The sequence below is a fragment of the Eptatretus burgeri genome, chromosome 4 (assembly GCF_056783735.1).
Source record: "Eptatretus burgeri isolate ZD-2024b chromosome 4, Ebu_testis_v1, whole genome shotgun sequence".
NCBI lineage: Eukaryota > Metazoa > Chordata > Myxini > Myxiniformes > Myxinidae > Eptatretus > Eptatretus burgeri.
The window spans coordinates 91,631,792-91,653,485 of record NC_140964.1 but is presented as its reverse complement, the minus strand read 5'-3'; the positions used below and the strand labels follow the sequence as shown (position 1 = coordinate 91,653,485).

At 41.5% G+C, this 21,694-nt stretch overlaps 1 protein-coding gene and 1 long non-coding RNA gene across 5 annotated transcripts in view; both read right to left on the bottom strand.

Annotated features, from left to right (window-relative positions):
• The window catches only part of ASL (argininosuccinate lyase), a 208,324-nt gene that overhangs the window by 60,827 nt on the left and 125,803 nt on the right, over positions 1 to 21,694 (bottom strand). For all 4 annotated transcript variants that reach the window (XM_085879323.1, XM_085879325.1, XM_085879324.1 and 1 more), the window contains one exon: positions 11,472 to 11,549. In XM_085879323.1, the coding sequence (XP_085735449.1) occupies positions 11,472 to 11,549 (78 nt within the window). The remainder of the gene's footprint in view (positions 1 to 11,471; positions 11,550 to 21,694) is intronic.
• Positions 9,772 to 11,465, bottom strand: LOC147028672 (uncharacterized). The gene is made up of 3 exons (XR_015057658.1): positions 10,591 to 11,465; positions 10,316 to 10,495; positions 9,772 to 9,967 (listed from the first exon to the last, which is right to left on the bottom strand). It is a non-coding gene; the product is annotated as an uncharacterized LOC147028672 (long non-coding RNA).

Here is a 21,694-nt window from a genome sequence, read left to right as displayed (position 1 = left end):
ATTGTCCGTTCATCGTGTGACGGGTCATTTTACGAGGGGAGGAGTGTGCTGTGTCACGTGATTGGGTTTTCGTATATCATGCCTCGCCCGCTAGGGGTGGCAGGAGTGTGCTTCTGGTCGCGCAATAAAGCGGAGTAGATGGTGGCCCGCGTGCTTCTTGCGTCCCACCGCACCTCGTACACTCTAAATTTAAGTTCTTGAGTTCTGCTCAACCCCCTGTTAAATTAACCCCCAGAGTAATGTTTCTTCTCACAAAAGATGGAAGACAAGGTTCAACTGTGAGGGATGAATCAAAGTTTTTTGATAAACCATTGGACATGGAAAATAATGATGATGGAGTAAATATTGATCTTCTGGACTCTTAATTATAGGGTTAGTCTTTCTGGTAAAAGTAGGAAGAATGAGAAGGAGAAATACATTATTCAGTCTTTAAGTATCCTTGGTTCAGGTGTTAGTTTTCTTCCAAATGACCCATCACAATTAGTAAATAGACTGTTATTGTTGTTAGATCGTAAGAAGGTTGGAAATAACAATTGTTTTAATGAAGCATCAGCCATTTTAGACCAGTTGATGAACATGAAAATAATTAATAAATGCCAATACAAAGACATTTTATCTCATATTAAATAAGATGAGAAGCACAATCCTTAGTTTTAATTTCACAACAAGCGACCATACATCTTCATTCCCATACCCACTACAACTTGATGCAACAAAAGAATATGAGGCGTCTTTATTGTCCATGGAAACTTATAATACCTTATTTAATATAACCGAGAAAAATGACAAGTTTAGTTACAATCCGGGAAGTGGATACAAAATGATAACAGTTTCACCCGGAGCATATGAGATTTCTCAAATATCTTCCAAAATTGTTCGTCTTATGAAAGAACAGGGTGATGAAACAAAAAATAGTTGTAGATATTCAAAAACATACTTCAAAACGAATGATTAAACTTAAAAATAACTACAAGGTTGATTTCACAATTGATAATTCATTTAGAGAGTTATTGGGTTTCTCCTCAAAAAAGATTGAAACTAATGGGACGTTTTACAGTGATAATGTCATTCAAATATCCTCGGGCATAAATTCGGTATCAATTCACTGTGATTTGATTGATGGCGCTTATAATGATGGAATAAGAACAAATACAATATTTTCATTCAGCACATACTCAACCCCAATTGGTTATAAATTCAATATGGAACCCAAAAATCTCGTTTATCTCCCTGTGTCAGGAAAAAACATAAATACAGAGTAAATTTTAGGATTACCGACAAAGATAATCACATGATTTCTTTTAATGGAGAAATTATATCCATCAGAATTTACCTGCGTGAAGTTTTCCAATAAATAAATACGATGGTTATTGTGAGGAAACACGAGTTGGGAAAATATAAAATAAGTACAGGGGATGGGATGTTCCTTTCCCCATACGACAAGGGTGAAGGTATGTATCTTAGTAGAGGATACTATAAACCTAAGAGACAAATGGGTGTTGGACATCAATTTAGAGGAGATGGGATAATTGATACTCTAATGGGTATTGGTTCAACTATTCCTAAACAGAAAGACCTAATTGGTTCAACTGCTTCTGCTGTGGGAAATGTATCGGGTGCTATAAAGAGTAAAAAAGATGCCCAAAAGGAATCTCATAAATTACAAGCAATAAAAGAAATTAAGAAAGGCAAAACTCAGTTGTCTCCCCAAGAACGACAGAAAATAATTCAAATACTTGGGTCAGGGTTTCAAAAGTTTTAACATCTTTTTTATACAAATATGGAAGCAATTGATAGTATCTATGATTTGGATGACACCATTGTTATCTCAAACTCTACTAAAAAAGATTACTTCAAGGTCAATGCAATAACTGGGTCAGACTGGAATGCAAATGGAACAAAAAGTTTTGAAATAAATAATCAACAAACATATTTGAATCTATCCAAAAGTTTCTTGTTGTGTAAATTTACATTCACCAAGGCTGGGAATAACACAAACGCTACACTCGTAAATGATTTCTTCTGGAAAATGTTTGATAGTGTTCGTTTGTACATTGGAACACAAGAAGTTGAAGCGGTTGATTATGTCTCTGCTGCATCTGAAATGATGAAATTTACACTATATTCATTCGGTGATAGAATGGGGAAGGGGGCTGTCGAAGGTTTGATTCCTGCTATGACAACGGGAACAAACACAGACCCTGGATATAGTCAAAGGAAAAGAATGTATAATGATAATACAAAAGCAGGTAATAGTTTTACTGTGGCAGTTCCTCTTAAAGGTATATTTGGATTTTGTGATCATGATAAAGTTCTGTATGGTCTTAAAATTAGATTTCAACTACAAAGAAATGATAATGAAAATATATTACTTTTTGGTGTTGGTAATGCTTTTGCTGCTCAGAATATATTTGTAATTGATGAAATGAGTTGGTATATTAGTGAATATACTCCTAATCTTAAAACAGAAGAGATGTTGAATAGAAGACTTAATTCAAAGAAACCACTCAATGTATCATACCTTAAAAGAAGATGTCAACATGTTAAACTGAACCATACCACTTACACGTGGAATTTGGGTGTTCTGGAAGGAAAGCCACGATATCTGTGGATCATTTTTTAAAAACCAGATGGTGATACTGCTACTGATAAGAATAATGCATTGAGTGATAATGCTCAGGTGAAATAACTTCGTGTTTCTCCAGATGGAACATTTTTATCCACGAGATAGATTGGAAATTAATTGGGAAAAAAATGATTATGCTGAAGCATACAAGTCTTAACAAAAGGTGTGTGAAAGCAATGGAAATAAAGAACCTATTTTGGATATGACAGCATCTAAAAGTTTGTATACAATCTATGCGTTTGACCTGAGTGCTCAAAAGGAAACTCTTCTTCTTCCTCTTTCGGCTTGCTCCCGTTAGGGGTCGCCACATCGGATCAACCGTCTCCATTTCGCTCTATCCTCCACATCTTCCATTGACACTCCAACCACCCGCATGTCCGCCCTCACCGCATCCATGAACCTCTTCTTTGGCCTTCCTCTTCTCCTCCTGCCTGGCGGCTCCATCTTCAACATCCTTCTCCTGATATACTCCGTTTCCCTCCTGTGCACATGTCCAAACCATCTCAATCTCGCCTCTCTCACTTTGTCTCTAAACCGTCCTACCTGCGCTGTCCCTCTAATATACTCATTTCTTATCCTATCCATCCTCGTCACTCCCAACGAGAATCGCAGCATCTTTAACTCTGCCACCTCCAGCTCCGCTTCCTGTCTTATTGTTAGTGCCACCGCCTCCAAACCATACAACATAGCTGGTCTCACTACCGTCTTATATACTTTCCCCTTCACTCTTGCAGCTACCCTTCTGTCACAAATCACTCCTGCAACTCTTCTCCACCCACTCCATCCTGCCTGCACTCTCTTTTTCACTTCTCTCCCACACTCTCCGTTACTTTGGACAGTTGATCCCAAGTATTTAAACCAATCCACCTTCCCCACCTCAACTCCTTGCAACGGCACCATACCACACCCTCCCTCTCATTTATGCACATGTACTCCGTCTTACTCCGACTGACTATCATTCCCCTTCTCTCCAGTGCGTACCTCCACGTCTCGAGGCTCGCTTCAGCCTGCTCCCTACTCTCCCTACAGATCATGATGTCATCCGCGAACATCATAATCCATGGAGACTCCAGTCTGATCTCGTCCGTCAACCTGTCCATCACCATTGCAAACAGGAAAGGGCTCAGAGTCGATCCTTGGTGCAATCCCACTTTAACCTTAAACCAGTCCGTCATTCCTACCGCACACCTCACCGCTGTCACACTGTCCTCATACATATCCTGCACGATCCTCACATACTTCTCCACCACTCCCGACTTTCTCATACAATACCACAACTCCTCTCTTGGCACCCTATCATAAGCTTTCTCTAAATCCACAAACACACAATATAACTCTTTCTGGCCTTCCCTATACTTCTCCATCAACATTCTCAAAGCAAACATCGCATCAGTGGTGCTCTTTCCTGGCATAAACCCATATTGCTGCTCACAGATCATCACCTCTCCTCTAAACGGAGCTTCCACGACTCTTTCCCACAACTTCATGGTGTGGCTTAACAACTTTATCCCTCTGTAATTTCCACAGCTCTGCACATCACCCTTATTCTTGAAGTGTTCTTCTTTCGAGTGCTCAAAAGGAAACTATAAAGTCTAATCGAGTGGATGCTTCCCTATACATTGAAAGAGGAGAGAGTGAAGAAGTTGATACATATTGTTTGCTTTTGGAAGAAACAGAATTACAGATTAATACAGATAATGGTGTTATGATTAGTCTCACGTAATTTTTTTTGTTAAATAAATGAGTGGTAAAGTACTAACTGGGGTATATGTTAATCAAATCAATCTTCATAAACAATCATCATGTGTTCAAAATCAAAAGCCTTGTATGATTAACGTTAATACAATTCAGAGAAAAGGAGCAGTAAGAATTGATGTTTTGCTCACAAGAGAACAGGTGAAAATCTTGAACGATACTGGCTCACTTAAAATTAAAATGTCAAAACCAATGTTGAAAAAATATTCAATAAGAGAGATGAGTGGCGGAATTCTCCCATTTCTAATTCCTTGATTTGCTGGTTTAAGTGCGGCTGGAGCATTGACAGGTGGCATTTCAGCAGCTGTGAAAGCTTCCAACGAAAGGAAGGCTCAACTCCGGGCTCAAAAGAATTGGAAAGACGTAACAAAGAGTTGGAGAAACAAATTAGTAGAAGTGGTGTAGTTGTAGATTTTGCTAAAAAACTTGAAAGTCTGCCTGTGAAAGTGAGATTGTTAGTTGGAGATATGCTTTCTTCTGTCGCACAAGCAGGTGTAAAATTACCTAAAAGGGGTAATTGATTATATCTTTCTAATAAATAAATGAGCATTGATGAGTGGTTTAAAGAATTTGGAAAGAATACAACATCAAATTTATAACTTGTCAAATATTGTAAGAAATTAAAAATTCATAATGTGGTTATTTGTATGAGAGATGAATTAACAAATGTGTCTAAACATACAAAGAATATTATTATGAACTTGGAAGATAATAATGGGAACGGTTCTCATTGGGTTTGTATTTTTAATAGTCAAGACAAATATTATTATCCTGCGCCCCAGAGGGAGGGAGCGGGATATTGTAATCGTCCGGTATGTTTGTCTGGCTGTCTGTTAGCAACTTTACGGCAAAACAGCTTTAGCAAACACTATCAAATTTAATCCACAGGTGGGCAATGAACCTTGGACGACCCCATTAAATTTTGGGTCCAATTGGATCAAAGGTCAAGGTCAAGGTCACGAAAAGATCAAAATCGTTTTTCGCTCAGAACCGTCAAAAATGATCTGATTTACTTCAAACTAAGCTTAACTAAGACTAAAATATTTCTCATAATCAATACTCAGGTTAAGGATGTATCAAATATAAATTTGATCCCCAAAATAACTTTATGCCTGAAATGGGCGGGATTTGTTGTGCCTGGTTTTGATAGTTTTGGTCTTCCACCACCTGTTGAAGTTATAAAATTCTTACAGAATGGTGTTTATCAAACATTTCAAGTACAAGAATTAAATTCCAAGTGTTGTGGTCAATTATGTCTATTTGTGTTATTTCAACTCAACAAAAATAATTTCTTAATGACATTATTTTTAATATAATATAAATGACTTATGTTGGCAAAGATGGTTCTATCTTTTCTGTATCCCAAGAACTGAATATCGATTTCTCAAATTATTACACAAAGGCACAGGCTGAACGACAGAAATATAGTATAACAAAAAATATTAATATGAAAAATGCTTATAAATTAATAAATTATCCAAGCCCAACTGACACGAATGACTTGGTGAGATTAAGTGATTTATCACAATATATATATATATATATATATATATATATATATATATATATATATATATATATATATATATATATATCCTTAAATAAAACAGCTGTGTATTCCAAAGATACAGAAGTGTTGATTTTATCTCCATGTCATGCAAAATTCACAGTTCCAATTCATATACATTTTTAGAAAGAAGGGCGTATCGTTTGTACGAGAATAGAACAATGGGGGTGTGATATGAATGACTTAGGGTATAATGGTCATTTAAAATTAACCTAGAATACCTGGAACAATTAAATCAGTCTCGTAAGGAAGAATATTATCCACTCGGTGCTGAGAATGAGTTTTGTGGAAGCACGATTAGTAAACAACAAATAAAATAATTTAATAAGGGTAAATTTAATAATGGTTTTGCCCTCGTTTATATCATGAAAACATAAAAAACAGAATTATACATAATAAGTAAGGAAATACAAAATGATTTAACTATGGGAAGATGGGTGGGGGGGGGGGTGTTTCGTGTCATAATATTAATCTGTCATATATTTCGAATACATAAATGACAGCAAGAATGCTTCAAGAAAATTATCATTTCTGTGTCCAAGCATACCTTCAAGAAAAGGCTATTCGGTGTTTTAATAAATATGTTCTACAACATAAGAATGAGGTATTTCAATAAAAGATTGGTTTTATACTGATGTTAATGAACCAATAAATTTGGATTTAATTAAAATGTTAAATAATGAAAAAATTATAAAGTTAAGAAAACACAAGGCTCCTTTGGAAATTCAGAAGAAATCTTATTGGTTTCCTGTTGTAAAAAAAATTATTTTGGATACAGGAATAACAAGAAATCCTGATGAATATATGTATGACTAGCTGAAGTACCTGGTAATACCCGGGAAATTTGCCCTATTTTCCTCACGCTAGTTAGACTGAGGCATTCGTTGTATGGAGAAAATTAGGAAGGCTTCTTTTATTCCTCAGATTTATGGAAGGAAGGCTTTATGCTGCCGTAATCCTCAGAGAGGTCATAGTTGAAGGCAGCCTTGAGCCACTCAATGTTTCTAGCAGCAGTGGAAATTGTCCTTGATGTCCTGCCAAAACCCAGACCTAGAAAGCTGGAACGTGAGTTTTGTGCTTCTCTCGCCCGTCGGAGTGACGCTCTATTTGCAGTTAGACGACTGACTGTGTCTGTCTGTCTGTCTGTCTGTCTGTCTGTCTGTCTGTCTGTCTGTCTGTCTCTGCAGCTGACTCCGCTTGCCTGGCTCTTTCATGTGCAGATCTATCAGCAGTTAGCTGCTGCCATGCGCGTGCAGTTCAAGAATTCAAATAACAGGAGAAGAATGTGTATGTTTAAAAAGTCAACGAATACGAACATTTTGTATTTCAAAAAACCCGAGCATTTTTAACCATAAATCCTTTTGTTACGATTAATACGCCGGCTCACCATTCGAAAGGCTTTTTTTTAATGGGAATTTTTTTTTATATATATTATTTTTTTTTAATATAATTTTTTTTAATTTTTCTGGAAAGCCACGAAGCGCATCCTGGAGCTGAATGCTAGGTCTATATGTGTGTAAAGTTTCATCAAGATCGGTTCACTGGTCTAGGAGCTTATTGGTTACAAACAGACAGACAGACATACACAGACACAGACACAGACACAGACACAGACACAGACACAGACACAGACACAGACACAGACACAGACACAGACAGGACTGCCATTTATATAGTAGATATTCTATGGGGTGTAAGTGATTCAAGGATAGGAAGGGACGAGGAAGGAGTTGAAGAAACTGAGACAAAGGAGGAAAAGGAGAAGAGAGAAGGAGGAGAGGGAGAAGAGAGAGGGAGGAGAAGGAGAGGGAGGAAAGAGAGAATAAATAAATATAAAAATATGGAAACCAGTGAGATTAGAAAAAGATTGGGGGTATTACAAAAAAAAAAAAATCTCAACGCACCGAGGAGGAAAACAAAGAATTGACAGGTCTATTAGAAATATTTTCGTCAAGACTATTTAACATTGTTTTCAGGGAGAAGATATAAACGAGAAAGTGGAGATAAAGAATATATTATTGATGATGTTGGTGTGATTGAATTTAATTAAAGTTTTTCATTTTTTTTCTTAAATAAATGGAGGAGAGAGTGAAGACATTTCTGAGGATTCTTGATGTTTTAAAAATTAAGATTCAAATGTGCATGTTGGAAACAAAAAAGGTTTTTGCACTCTGAGGGAATTTTTCTCAAAAATAAATGAGTTATTGTCTCAAATGTAAAAAGAAAACTAATACTAAAAATATTTCATATATTAAAAGTAAAAATAATAGGGTTATACAAAAAGGTACATGTTTGGTGTGTGGCTCGAAAAAGACTAAATTTATCTTCAAACACAAACATGGAGGAGATATACAAAAGTTTTTATCAGGAAGTAAATTTACAACTTCAGGAATACCAGGGTAATTACATCTCCCAGGGTATTCTTTCTGTGGTCCAGGCACAAACTTGGAGAAAAAGTTAAGATGAGGCAGACAGTCCTAAACCATGGAGTAAACCCATCAATAGGGTTGATGAAGTGTGCATGAGGCACGATATTGATTATGGGAATACCACAACTTTGGAAGATAAACACAAAGCCGATAGAGAAATGTTGTATAATTTGTCTCCGATACAAAATCCAACCTTGAGAGAAAAAGTTGATAGGTTCATGGTGAAGAAGATGATCAGTGCTAAATTGAAACTTGGGCTTGGAAATTCAAAAAACTTATAGGCTCCAATGATGTCATTAAGACTGAAGAACAATTAGCTGATGAATGACATAAACCAATATTCACAAAGTTTCATAGAAGGAAGGTTTATTCCAAGGAAGTTGATTATATCTGGTCCGCTGATTTGATTGAACTCAATAATGATAAGGGGTACAAGTATGCTTTAACCGTTATCGATTTGAGGAGTAGATATGTGTGGGTTGTCCCTTTAAAAAACAAAACAGGTAATACTCTTATGTTAGCCTTTCAACAGATATTTAATAAAACTAAGAGAAGACCCCAAAAATTGTGGACTGATGAGGGTAGAGAGTTCCAGAACAAGACGTTTATGAATTTTCTAAAAAATAACAGCATTACATTATACAGTACCTTTAATGAAGGAAAAGCGGTTGTTATTGAACGCTTCAATCACACTTTAAAAGAGACTAAAAAATTCACTCACCTCGGTTCTCAACAATGCTCATCTTTTATTCAGGATATTGTAGATAAGTATAATGATACGATTCACACCTCAACGAATACCAAACCATCAGAAGTATTTACAAAATTAGAATATGTAAACCCTATTTTTGTATAACCCTATTATAAACAAACCCCACCACAAAAGTTCCACCCCACACAAGCTCCATCCACAAAAACCACATTCATCATATTCACATAATTAGTGATTAGTTAATTAGTTCCACACACAACATGTTTATCAAATTAAAAAAATTGCTCCACCCATCCACACAAGCTCCACCTGCACATACACCCATCCACACATCCACACACATAAACCCCACCCACACAAGCCCTGCCCACACAAACCCAGCCCACACAAGCCCCACCCACAAGGTCCCGCCCACACAGGCCCCGCCCACAAGGTCCCACCCACACAGGCCCCAACCATAAGGTCCCACCCACACAAGCCCTGCCCACACAGGCCCCGCCCACACAAGCCCCGCCCACCCTTCTGATCCCCCCCCCCGCGCTCCCCACCTTTGACCCACCACCCCCCTCATCCCACCCCCCACCCTTCCCCACACACACACACGGGGAAGGGAGGGGGTGGGATGAGGGGGGTGATGGGTCATTGGGGGAGCGCACCTACCCCCCCGCCCCCACATCTCCTTTATTCATTTCTTGTAATTAAGAATTAAATAATTAAAATGTAAGCAAATATAATTTATCAACATTAAAAATATTGAACATTCAGTTGTAAAAATAGATGATATTTCCAAGCAGTCTGCTTCAGATGTCTTGAGTTTCATGCCAGATTCCTCCAGACGATTAACTTGTGTGTTGGGTTCAACCAGACGGGTGTTTAAACTGAAAAAAATAATAATAATAATAATAATAATAATAATAATAATAATAATAATAATAATAATGAGCCAAAACTCAAGAGAGATATCAAAACAGAGAGGCAGAAAGAGACAAGCAGAGAGAGAAAGACAGATAGACAGAGACAAACAGACAGACAGAGACATATAGACAGACAGATAGATATAGAGAGACAAACAGAGACAAATGGACAGAGAGACATATAGACAGACAGATAGAGAAAGAGAGACAAACCGAGAGACAGACAGACAGAGACAAGCAGATAGAGAGCGACAGACAGACAGAGACAGACAAACACACACAAATATACACATGCACGTATATGTTTCTCACCTTGAATTCGGTATCAATGGCAATGAGAGAACTTGTTTCCAGTCGGCAACAATACCGATCACATCATTCCTGAAATTATGAATCTCTTCAAGAAAGTCATTCGTTTGTATCCATTCGTTATGTAAATCAGATAATTCGTTCTCCACATTTGTAATGAACGAAACCCTTATTGGAGATAACCTGTGAGAAAAACACATACAATAATCAATTATTGGTCGTGCAGCGATTTAATTCTGTTTAAAATAATAAATAATAAATTGGGTTGAGAATCTCACCTCTCATCTGTTGAAAATGATTGATCCGTAAGGTTGTTGTAAGAATCTGTATACTGTAATCCATTCTGTGAATGCAATGCACTTGGCACACGAGTTGGTTTAAATAAACCGTGAGTCATGACGCCATGGGAGATTTCCCAACAATTGTTTTCCAGGGCGTGTTCCACACAAGAAATGACTTGAGGCAGCCTGACTCATTTTCGCAGCATGAGTGTTCTGAAAACATTTCCCCATTTTACGAAACCAAAGGTTTGGTGCTTGAATAGATAAAGTGAATACACTTGATGGTGATGAATGTAATAGAAAAAATTATTTATTACCTCGAATAGAACATGAACAAATATTCATTGGATCACTCTTTGAGTGGAATGAAAATATAAAAGGAAATCAATAAGTCTCAGTTTAACATGTGCTCAATGGGGCAGAGATCGGTCTCCTCTTGGGCCTCGAGTCAGAGAGACAGAGGGGGGGAAATTGGTCTCAATTCAACATTAGCTTGTATGGGAGGGAAGGGAATCAGTCACAATTTAACATGAGCTTGTATGGGAGAGGGAGAAAATCATTCTCCCGTTTTGACCTGATGGGCCTCGAGTCAGAGTTTCCCCTATTCATTTGTATGGGAGGGGGAGGAATCGGTCTCCTGTTTTGGGTTTTTCTGGGGTTGATTGAGAGTTTTCCCTCTTTTCCCCATTCATTTGCACAGATGCCTTAGAAGCCCCATTTATCCTCTACTTACACACATATATATATATATATATATCATGCATCATGTAATTTTCCTTTTGTAATGATGCAAAATGATAATTACTCGAATTTAACAGGGCTCAGTCCAGCCCACCAATGGGACAAGGAAGTGAACAGATTGCCACTGCACATCTTACCCGAGAATCCAGTGGCTCCAGCGGACAGGTTGTGCTCTCTGCATGTGAGTATAACCAGGAAACAGCAAATCAATGTCCCTGCATAAATAGTTTTATCAGATAAGGAGCTGCAACCTCAATAAACAGTGATGACATTTTTAAAGACTATGCAAAAGCTGTTGGAAATGAGCTTTAGTTTTGCACATTTCCGACTGGTTGTCCTCGCCTGGTCCTGTAATGATGTGTATGTGTGTATGGTGTGTGTTCGTATGGAGAGAAAATTTAATACAGCGTTACCAGGCAGCCTTAGGCACAGTTGTTACCAAGAGGCATATTTTTCTTATCTGTACCCTTTATGAAGGTCTGTGTGTGACAAGTATCAAGCTCGTTCACAAATTAATTCATTTGAGTGATGAGACAGGATAACTTTCACGATACATGAGACACTAATGTCATGTATTACTGTGTGTGTGTGTGTGTGTGTGTGTGTGTGTGTGTGTGTGTGTGTGTGTGTGTGTGTGTGTGTGTGTGTGTGTGTGTGTGTGTGTGTGTGTGTGTGTGTGTGTGTGTGTGATATATATATATATATATATATATATATATATATACATACATACATTTATTGTGGCAGACCCGGTGTTGTGGAGGAACCACGAGGGAGAGCTGTCTCGGGTTCCTCTCCGGACTCACCAGGAACCGTACACAAATAACTGTGTTGCGGCGGGTTGCTAATCGACCGCGAATGCCAATAACTTGACCACGTGACCCAGGGTCCTCCGTCTGATAACAGTCTACCTAAGAACATGTGATCTTATCGGGGAATAGCGCCCTTGGCACGTACTTGCGTTATTTTCGCACGCACGCACACGCACACACACACACACACACACACATGCACACATGCACACACACATACAAAAGTCTTCACCCCCTTTCAAGATTCTCACCTTTTGTTGCCTTATAGGCTGGAATTAAATCAGACTTTTTCCACATCGCAACCCATAACATCCAAGTGAAAAACAAATTCTACAAATTTCAGAAAATTAATTAAAAATACAAAACTAGAATAACATGGATGGATACATGTCCACCCCCTGAGTTAATACTTGGTGCAAGCACCATTGACAGCAATTACAGCTGTGAGTCTGTTGAGATAGGTCTCCAACAACTTTGCACACCTTGATTTGGCAACATTTGGCCATTCTTCTGCATAAAACTGTTAAAGCTCAATCAAGTTAAAGCTCAATTAAAGCTCAATAAAGGGGAGCGTTGAGAGACGGCAATCTTCAAGTCATGCCACCGATTTTTAGATTGGATTTAGATCAGGCATCTGACTGGGCCACTCAAGGACATTTATCTTTTTCTTCCTTCGACACTCCAGTGTCGCTTTGGCTGTGTAACTCAGGTCGTTGTGATGCTGAAAGGTGAACTTCCATCCCAATTTCAGCTTTCTTGCAGAGGGCAGCAGGTTTTGCTCTCTGGTTTTTCTGTATTTTGCTTCATCCATTTTCCGTTCTATCCTGACAAGTGCCCCAGTCCCTGCTGATGAGAAACATCACCATAACATGTGCTGACACTACCATCCTCCACAATAAGGATGGGATTCTTTGGTTGTGCACAATAGGGATAGTGTGCACAAGGGGAAGGTGGGCTTATCATGAGGTGTGGGGGAGGGGCGGGGGGGGGGGTCAGGATGCTTCAGTGCAAAGCGTGCTGTGTAGAAAATCCCTCAAGATTGCGTGCAGGCTCGCCAGTGAGGTCTCCGTGCATCTTCTACCTGCAGCGGCTCACACCCCGCCTTTGTATCTTCTGTCATAACCCGCAGCTGTGACGCCACTAGCCCCACCCAGCTGTGTTGCCATTGGCTGGTGTCCTAGTCCGTGGGTAGGGCAACCTGCCCTGACCTTTCTCCCTGATAGATGGCATGCTTTCTGTGTCATGGTGGCATTTTCCAGGACCTCGACATTCGAGGGGGATACGTTCCGGGAAAACCCCACGCATGTTGAAATCACAAATGTGTGGGCATTGTTTCAATGGGAAATGGAAGATTGGTTCCAGGGATTTCCCAACCCGCAAAAAATCCGTGAATGTTGGGGAAAATCTCACGAAAAGGCAGGAAAATGCTGTGGAAATAGACGAAAATTCACGAGTGTCGGGGTAAAATCCACAAGCGTTTTGTCATTGTTACAATGAAGACAATGGGGTAAATGTTATCAGTTCGTGGCAGTTCCTGGTTCATGAAAAAGGCCGCAAATGGCGATACCACCAAAGTCGGCAAATTGGTACAATGGGGACAGTGTTATTGGTTCATGGTGGTTCCTGGTTCAAAGGGGAGAGTTTTTAAGATTAAAATGTTTTCGACCACGAATGCATGATTGCAGTTTCATTAAATATGTTTTCAAATGAAAAAATGACAACACCAGGTACCGTTTCCAATTTATTGAAGAATGCATTTTGAAGTCCCTTGACCATATCATACCATACCCTGAAACGAAGAAAAACATCATCATCATTATGTACCATTTAAATTTTTTATTAAACAAACACAGCACACGTAACTTTGCAAAATGATGAGGATGAGGTGCGCTGGGTGTAATAAGTCTTGAAAGTTGACATAACCTCCTGGTCGAGCGACTGGATGAGGTACCTCTCGACCCCACCTGCAGCTTTACTGTCAGGTACCTCTTGATCTGAGGAACGAAATAATTATGGAACCAGTCCATAAAAAGTTCAGACGTCACTCACGCCTTCCTGTTCGCTCTCCAGTAAACGGGCAGCGCCTGCTTGTTTTTGTTCTTCAGCGCACGTGGGTTCAGGAAGTGGTAGAGCATCATGCGGTTTACCATGAAGTCCCCTTCGGCGTTTGCACAGAGGAGAAAGGAAACGCAGTCCTTTGCCAGCCTTGAAGCCGGCTGCTTTGCTCTTGCGCTGCGAGATGAACGTTCTGGTAAGCATCTTTTTCCAAAAAAGCCGGTCTCATCAGACCTGCTCTGGAAGGTACCCATTCTCCTTGATGAGGCTCGCGAGTTCTGCAAGGAATGCCTTGGCCATGTCGTGGTCTGTGGAAGCTAATTCCCCTACGAGCTTGAAGTTGTGCAAATTATATCGTGCTTTGAAATGGTGGAACCAACCCCTGCTTGCTGTAAACGGACTGGAGGTGCCGCTTGTACCCGCGCCAGATAGATGGTCATGCAGGAGCTTCGCCTTCTCCTATATCAGTGGTCCACTTCGAGGAATACCCTTCAGAGTGTTATCCTCGATCCTTGGGAGCCATTTTAGAAGAATGAACGGAGCGAGAGGCAATATACAGGTCAGAGCAACAGGACGAGAATGATGCGATCCAGGACGCGGTGAGTAGTGTGCGCATCGTTTGTGTTGGATTTTTTCTGGGTAAAGCTGTATTCGGCAGCTGATAATAGATGTGGTGAGTGATGCCATTGTGTAACAAGTCCGTATGTATCAAGCTGCTAATTACACGAATAGATATGCTGAACGTTTCCATTTTTTAACTCACAGGACATGATGTCTTTCCTGTCTGCAGGCAGATTATGCTAAGCGTTTTTAAAATGTAACAGCTCAGATGATGCTGTTTATAGCAAGATGGTGATTTACACCAAGATGCACTGAATGTTTCTCTTGTGTAATGAACATATGTGGTGACCCGGTAATTACTGGATACATCAATAGATGCTGTTAGTGTTTCATTCTGAAAGTAACTCACGGGGGATGGCGTCGCGGGGAATGACGTATTACACTCGTAAGACATCCCGCAAAACGATCTTTATGCCACGTAGCTACAATGCAGTACTGTATGTATAAAGTGCACATGGTGGGACGTGTCCGTGAAACTATGTTTATCCCGCAAAGCTACAAAACACATACAAGAAGCAGGTCACGGCTCGTGGAAGATATGTTTTTGGGTACATACAGTATTGTACTGTATGTACATTCAGCTGCTTTGTGTGTAGCTCATGGAAGATATGTTTTAGAAATGCGTTATGCTCACGGAAAAAAAAAAAAACAATAATAAATATATAACTCCACAAAAAACCGCGAATACGCGGGGCAATTTCCCACTCACGTAGGAGCATGTCACAAATTACATTATGTAACAAAAAAAAAAAGTTTGTTTGAGTGAATTTTTTGGTTGTTTATCTTTTATCAGGTCGTAAGAATGAAGAAAAAGCATATATTTTATGTCGCTAATCATTATTAAGGAAATGACACCGATTTTTTTTTGAAAAATAAAAAATTGTATACAGTATTTACATGAGAAAGTTGCAGAAATATGTATTTGAACATTAATGAAACTATACAACAGCGTTGAAACGTACAGGGATATGCTAATCAGAAGTAAAACATAGCATACTGTTGATTGTTTTGTGATTTTGAAAATATTTTGAAATTATTTTGAAAAAAAATATGATTTTTACAAGTAGGTTATTCAAGTATGATTTATATGATTCATTCAAGTAGTCATTTGATACATGTTACATTTTGTTTCCGTTCTTTCCCTTCAACTCATCTTATTATATTTGTTCTTTTATTAAAAGATATTGTCTCATGATGGCTTCTGCTCGAGGTTCTTGCAAGCATGATCCTGATAACTTCTGCTATGTCTGCGGAGTCTTTTTGAATGTCAAGTCAGTCAAGTACACCATCATTGAAGGGAACCTCTTCTGTTCGGCTTACAAGGCGTACTTTGGAGTTCAATTAGGGGACCAGGACAAGAGTTGGGCGCCACACGTGGTTTGCGGAAGCTGTCAGTCCACTCTGGAGTCGTGGTACAGAGGGGAGAAACGAAAACTGAAGTTTGGCATGCCAAGAATCTGGCGGGAACCAACAGATCACTCAAACAACTGCTACTTTTGTATGGTGGTGGTGACGTGTCACCGCAGGGGAAAGAAGACGGATGTGTTCGACTACCCAAATCTGCCATCATCTCTTCGTCCGGTGATGCATTGTGAGGAGATTCCAGTTCCCAACCCTCCTCCGGTGATCGCGAAAGATGTTTGCACAAGTTCCAGCAGCGAAACAGAAGATGCCCACGACGATGTCTTTGTGGCAGATGATACCCCGGCTATTCTGCATTTCCCTAACCAAGCAGAGCTCAATGATCTTATCAGGGACCTCGGACTCACCAAATCAAAAGCAGAATTATTGACATCCAGGTTGAAACAGTGGAAGTTGTTGGACGAGAACTGTCGGGTAACAAAACAGAGACAACGTCATGACATATTCTCTCAGTATTTCACACTGGATGAGAAAGTGTGTTATTGTCACGACATCAACGGCTTGTTTGAAGAAATTGAATTCCTGTATGATCCCAGCAACTGGCGACTGTTCGTGGACAGCTCAACTATAGGCTTGAAGGCGGTGCTGTTGCACAATGGTAACAAGTACCCAAGCATCCCTATCGCCCACTCTGTTCAGCTAAAGGAAGGCTATGAAAATGTGAAGCACCTGCTGCGCCTGGTGAAGTACGAAGAGCATGATTGGGAAGTGATTGGAGACTTTAAGATGATTGGCTTTTTGACAGGTTTGCAAGGTGGCTTCACAAAACATCTCCGTTTCCTCTGCTACTGGGATAGCTGAGCTACAGCGAGACATTATGAAACGAAGGACTGGCCATCAAGAACGGGCTTTGTCATTGGCGAGAAGAACGTGAAGTGGCAACCGCTGGTTGAGCAGGAGAAGATCTTGATGCCACCCCTCCACATCAAGCTGGGGCTCATAAAGCAATTTGTGAAGGCACTAGATCATGAGTCCGCTGCCTTCAAGCATTTGGAAGCGGTATTTCCGAAGTTGTCGGAGGCAAAAATAAAGGCAGGGGTGTTCGTTGGGCCGCAAATTAAAAAGCTAATGAAGCACCCGGGGAATGTCCTTTCTTTCTCCGGAAAGTTGTTGGCACCGGAGAAACGCGCCTGGCACAGCTTCGTTGCGGTTGTTCAGGGCTTCTTGGGTAACAACAAGGAAGAAAACTACTGCGAACTGGTCGACAATCTTCTCAAGTCCTACAGGGAGATGGGTTGCAGAATGTCCCTGAAATTGCACACGATGCATTCCCATTTGGATTTTTTAAAATCCAATATGGGAGACTACTCCTAAGAGCATGGTGAGCGCTTCCACCAAGATGTGATGGAATTTGAGAAGCGCTACCAGGGCCAGTATAATGAGCGTATGATGGACGACTACGTCTGGGGTTTGGTCCGAGAAACCCAGCCTCTTCACCGAAGAAAGAGCAGAAAATCTGTGTGTTTTCAATAAACAGTCTTATCGAAGATGTAGTATGCTATATTTTACTTCTGATTAGCATATCCCTGTATGTTTCAACGCTGTTGTATAGTTTCATTTATGTTCAAAGACATTTTCTGCAATTTTCTGATGTAAATATGCAATTTTTTTATTTTTCAAAAAATATGTCATTTCCTTAATAACGATTAGCGACATGAAAGATATGAATTTTCTTCATTCTTACGACCTAATAAAAGACAAACAACCAAAAAATTCACTCAAACAAAATCTTTGTTACATTGTGAATTATCAACCGCAAATTTGCGGAAACCGTAAATTTTGGAACCTCGAATGCCAGGGTCCAGGTCTATATACTGTTACGAATTCTGGCCCGCCTGGCATGCGATCGGCCACGTACCTCTAATGGCAGCCGCGTCGCCCACCGGACGGACAATTCAGTCGTGACCCTCCTGGAATTACCGCCAGGAGCCAGTCACAGGTGGGGGTTTAACCTCACCACAACCCAGTCCGCATTCTACCCGCGCGAAATAGGGTGAATCGCCGAATGTCGATATACCTAAATACCCGCGCGGGTAACCTACCGAGAGGTTGCACCACGCCGCAGGTCGGCTGAGGACACGAACCGCTTAAGAGGTTCGTTCCGTACTATAGGGATAACCGAGCGGTGTTATCGCCGACCTCGACGGTTCAGATTATTTATCGGGTGTTTAAAACCCACTACCAATCATTCCACGATTCAAGATGGCACTTTCAAAAGAGGGGAAGGATGCAACGAACAGGAAACATTTCACAAGCACATTTATTACACATATAACACAAACAAGCAAGGGCAGTCATGCAATATGTACAGCAAGAAATGAAAGATATTGCGACAGACTATAGCATTAAATGTACAGGCACTTAAACAGGTTTACTTCACGGACTGGTGCCACAAACACACATACAAAAGCCCAAAGAAAAGAAAACCTCCCTTCTGCGGCCGGTGAACCCTCTCCGGCACTCTCCTCGTCCGCACGCGCAGGTCCACCACAGACCGCCTGCGGCGCCTCCCGTCCACGTCTACGAGGCGTCGCCTGGACTCGCCACCGGCTCGCGCCTTCACCGACAGATCGCTCAACGCCAAGACGAGAGGGAGGGAGAGAGAAGTCGATCTCGACGACAAAGAAAGAGAGAGATCCAGCACGACCCTGACAGAGAGGATGACGTCGACGACCCAGACAAAAAAAGGATTTGACCTCGACCACCAAGAGAGAGCGAGCCCCGCGTCCTGTCCACCTTATATAGCGCAGGGCTCCGCCCTTCACTCCTCCCCGTTTTCGGCTCCGCCTCCCTTCGAGAAGGTTCCCGAAAAGGGGCGTTCCCTCACCCCGACGGCCTCATGCCGTGCATCCAACAATCGGCGGCGAGCTGCCCTCCCCCTTTCCTTCACACCAAGCGTGGGGAAAACAGGTGGGAAAAACCCCACAGGCTTCACAAGAGCTTTTGTTCTGCCAATCCTTCTCGGACGGTTTCCGACGCGGAAACCATCTTACCGTGGTCCGCGGAGGATGGCGTTCGTAAGCGGGCGTAGTGGCTAAGATGGTGGTGATTGTTGTGGGGGTGGTGTTAGCGTGGTGGGCGTTGTGGCGTAGTTGGTGGTGGTTGTTGTTTGCGTGGAGGTTTGTTGCAATGGTGGCTCAAAATAACGATAAAGAAAAACGGCTATCTCAAAGGGTCGCAGCCCGGTGAACACAAAGAATATCCTTTAAACAACGGTGGGGACCTATCTGCACATAAACTTAGCGTCATAACTGATCTAAGGACCCTTTATGGTGTATTGCGAATTTCTACAGCTGTAACAATTCAATATATCTAACATATGTTTTTGTTTGCTTGTCTGCACACGCTAATCTCCTGAAAGGTGAAAGATAGGAGGAAACCACTGAAACAAAAAATGTCAGGATGGGCCCCAGGAAGGTTATAGGCAAGGTGGCGAGGCCCCTCGGCCGGGTGGGGGGGGGAGGGGGTATGTTTCCCCTCACCAACCCCCTTCGCCTATGACTGCCATGGCCCAAGAGGGAACTGATACTGTGCTCGCGTCAGACATATGTTTAGAAGATTAAATTCATTCAAAAAGAACCCGGGCAGCGCCGGGTGCATTCACCGAGTATATACACACACACACACATACATATATATATATATATATATATATATATATATATATATATATATATATATACATATACATATACATATATATATATATATATATATATATACATATACATATATATATACATATACATATACACACACACACACCTGCATTCCTCATTTAACAACCGAGTTCCGTTCCTATGACTAGGTCGTTAAGCGAATTGGTCGATAAGTGAGGATATATTTTTAAATTTTTATACAGTAGTGTAATGTATCCTGTAATAAACAGAATAGAGGAAATAAGCTCTAATATAGTTACGGAAATGGCCCTTATTGGACTACTAAATATAGGATTAGCTCAGATCCCCCATTAAATGCATGTTTAGCTAGGTTGTTTGGTAAAATGGACGTTACATATGTGTCGGGAAGTGAAGAGGCTGTTTTATTGTTTGTGCGGTGGTGGTGGAACGAGGGCTCCCTCCTCTTCCTCCCCTCTCTGGACGATAGGCCCCGTCCAGTCAGCTGAAGGGGAGTGGCCTGGAGAGGGAGGGGGAGCTAAGGGGAGTAGTTTGTCGGCTTCGCTGAGGGAGGCGTGCTCGTGTTTCGAAGCGAGCGAATGAAAGAGAAACTGTGAGAGAGAAAGGGTTCAGTTTTGGGGAAATGGTCGCTCTCGAGGCGTGCTCGTGTTTCGAAGGGAGCGGATGAAAGAGAAACTGTGGAGAGACAGAGTTCAGTGTGTGGAAACAGTAGCTCTCGAGGTGTGCTCGTGTTTCGAAGCGAGCAAACGAAGGAGGGACAGTGTGGAATCTGCCGGGAGAGACGCTGGGCCTGGGCGCGCCGAGTCTGCCTTTTTGGGCAGTGGGAGAGGCGGCCTGCACGTCGAGTCGGCAATCGACTCTTATGAGGAGGTGATTCTGCAGTGAGAAAAACGGCAGCCGGCTTTGAGAGGCGAGCATGGAAAAGGAAAGAAAAGGTGATTCTGCGGAGAAAGAAACAGAGGACGGAGTTGAGAAGTCGGGCTTCGAGGTGGGAAGGCAAGAGAGGAAACGACAGAGCCTCTGACGGTCCTTGCTCACCTCACGGCTCGACACGTTTGCCGATCCGCTTGCCAGAGCCCGGCAGCTCGATTTGGGCCTTGTCTGGTGAACAGGCCAGGCCTGGATTTGTGTGCTGGACCTTGGGAGAGATCGGCTGAGGCCCATCGTTGATCTGGCGGTCTTGTGCTGTCGACCTTACGTGGGGTCAGAGCGCGCAGAGACCGCGTGCTGTGCAGAAAAGAAAGAGTACGGCGCCGCAATCTTGCCACGCGGCGTGTTCGAGCTGGGGGCTCGAATCCGTGGACTTCCACTTGTTGCGAGCGACATTCGTGCTTTTGACACTGTCCTCTCGTCCATGAAACATCACCAAGTACTCTGTCTTGTCTGCATGCATGCTGTCTGTCTTGTCTGCACGTGTTGTATAAGGCATATCTCGGTAGAGACCCCCTCGAAACCTGTAATCCGTAGTTCCCGAATTAAGAACGGGATAAAGATTGTCAATAAAAACATTGTCGTGAATGTTTTACTTGTGTCGCGTTTCCCGATGTTCCCCAATAAATCTGGTTGGTTCGTATGAAGTTGCCGCTATGGATTCATTTGTGTCGCGTCGAGGAACGATCCGTTCGATTGACATATAAAACCAAAATGGTTGCAGACTGGCAGAAAACGCTCGGCTCTGACAAAACCAGTCTGTAACCGGGGTTCTATTTCCCCAACTGGTAAGGTTCAGGATTACGTTGGTATCGCGATTGAAGACACGTGACCCGAGGCCTGTGCTGAGCTAGCCGGCATTATAAACCCCAGAGACGGTGG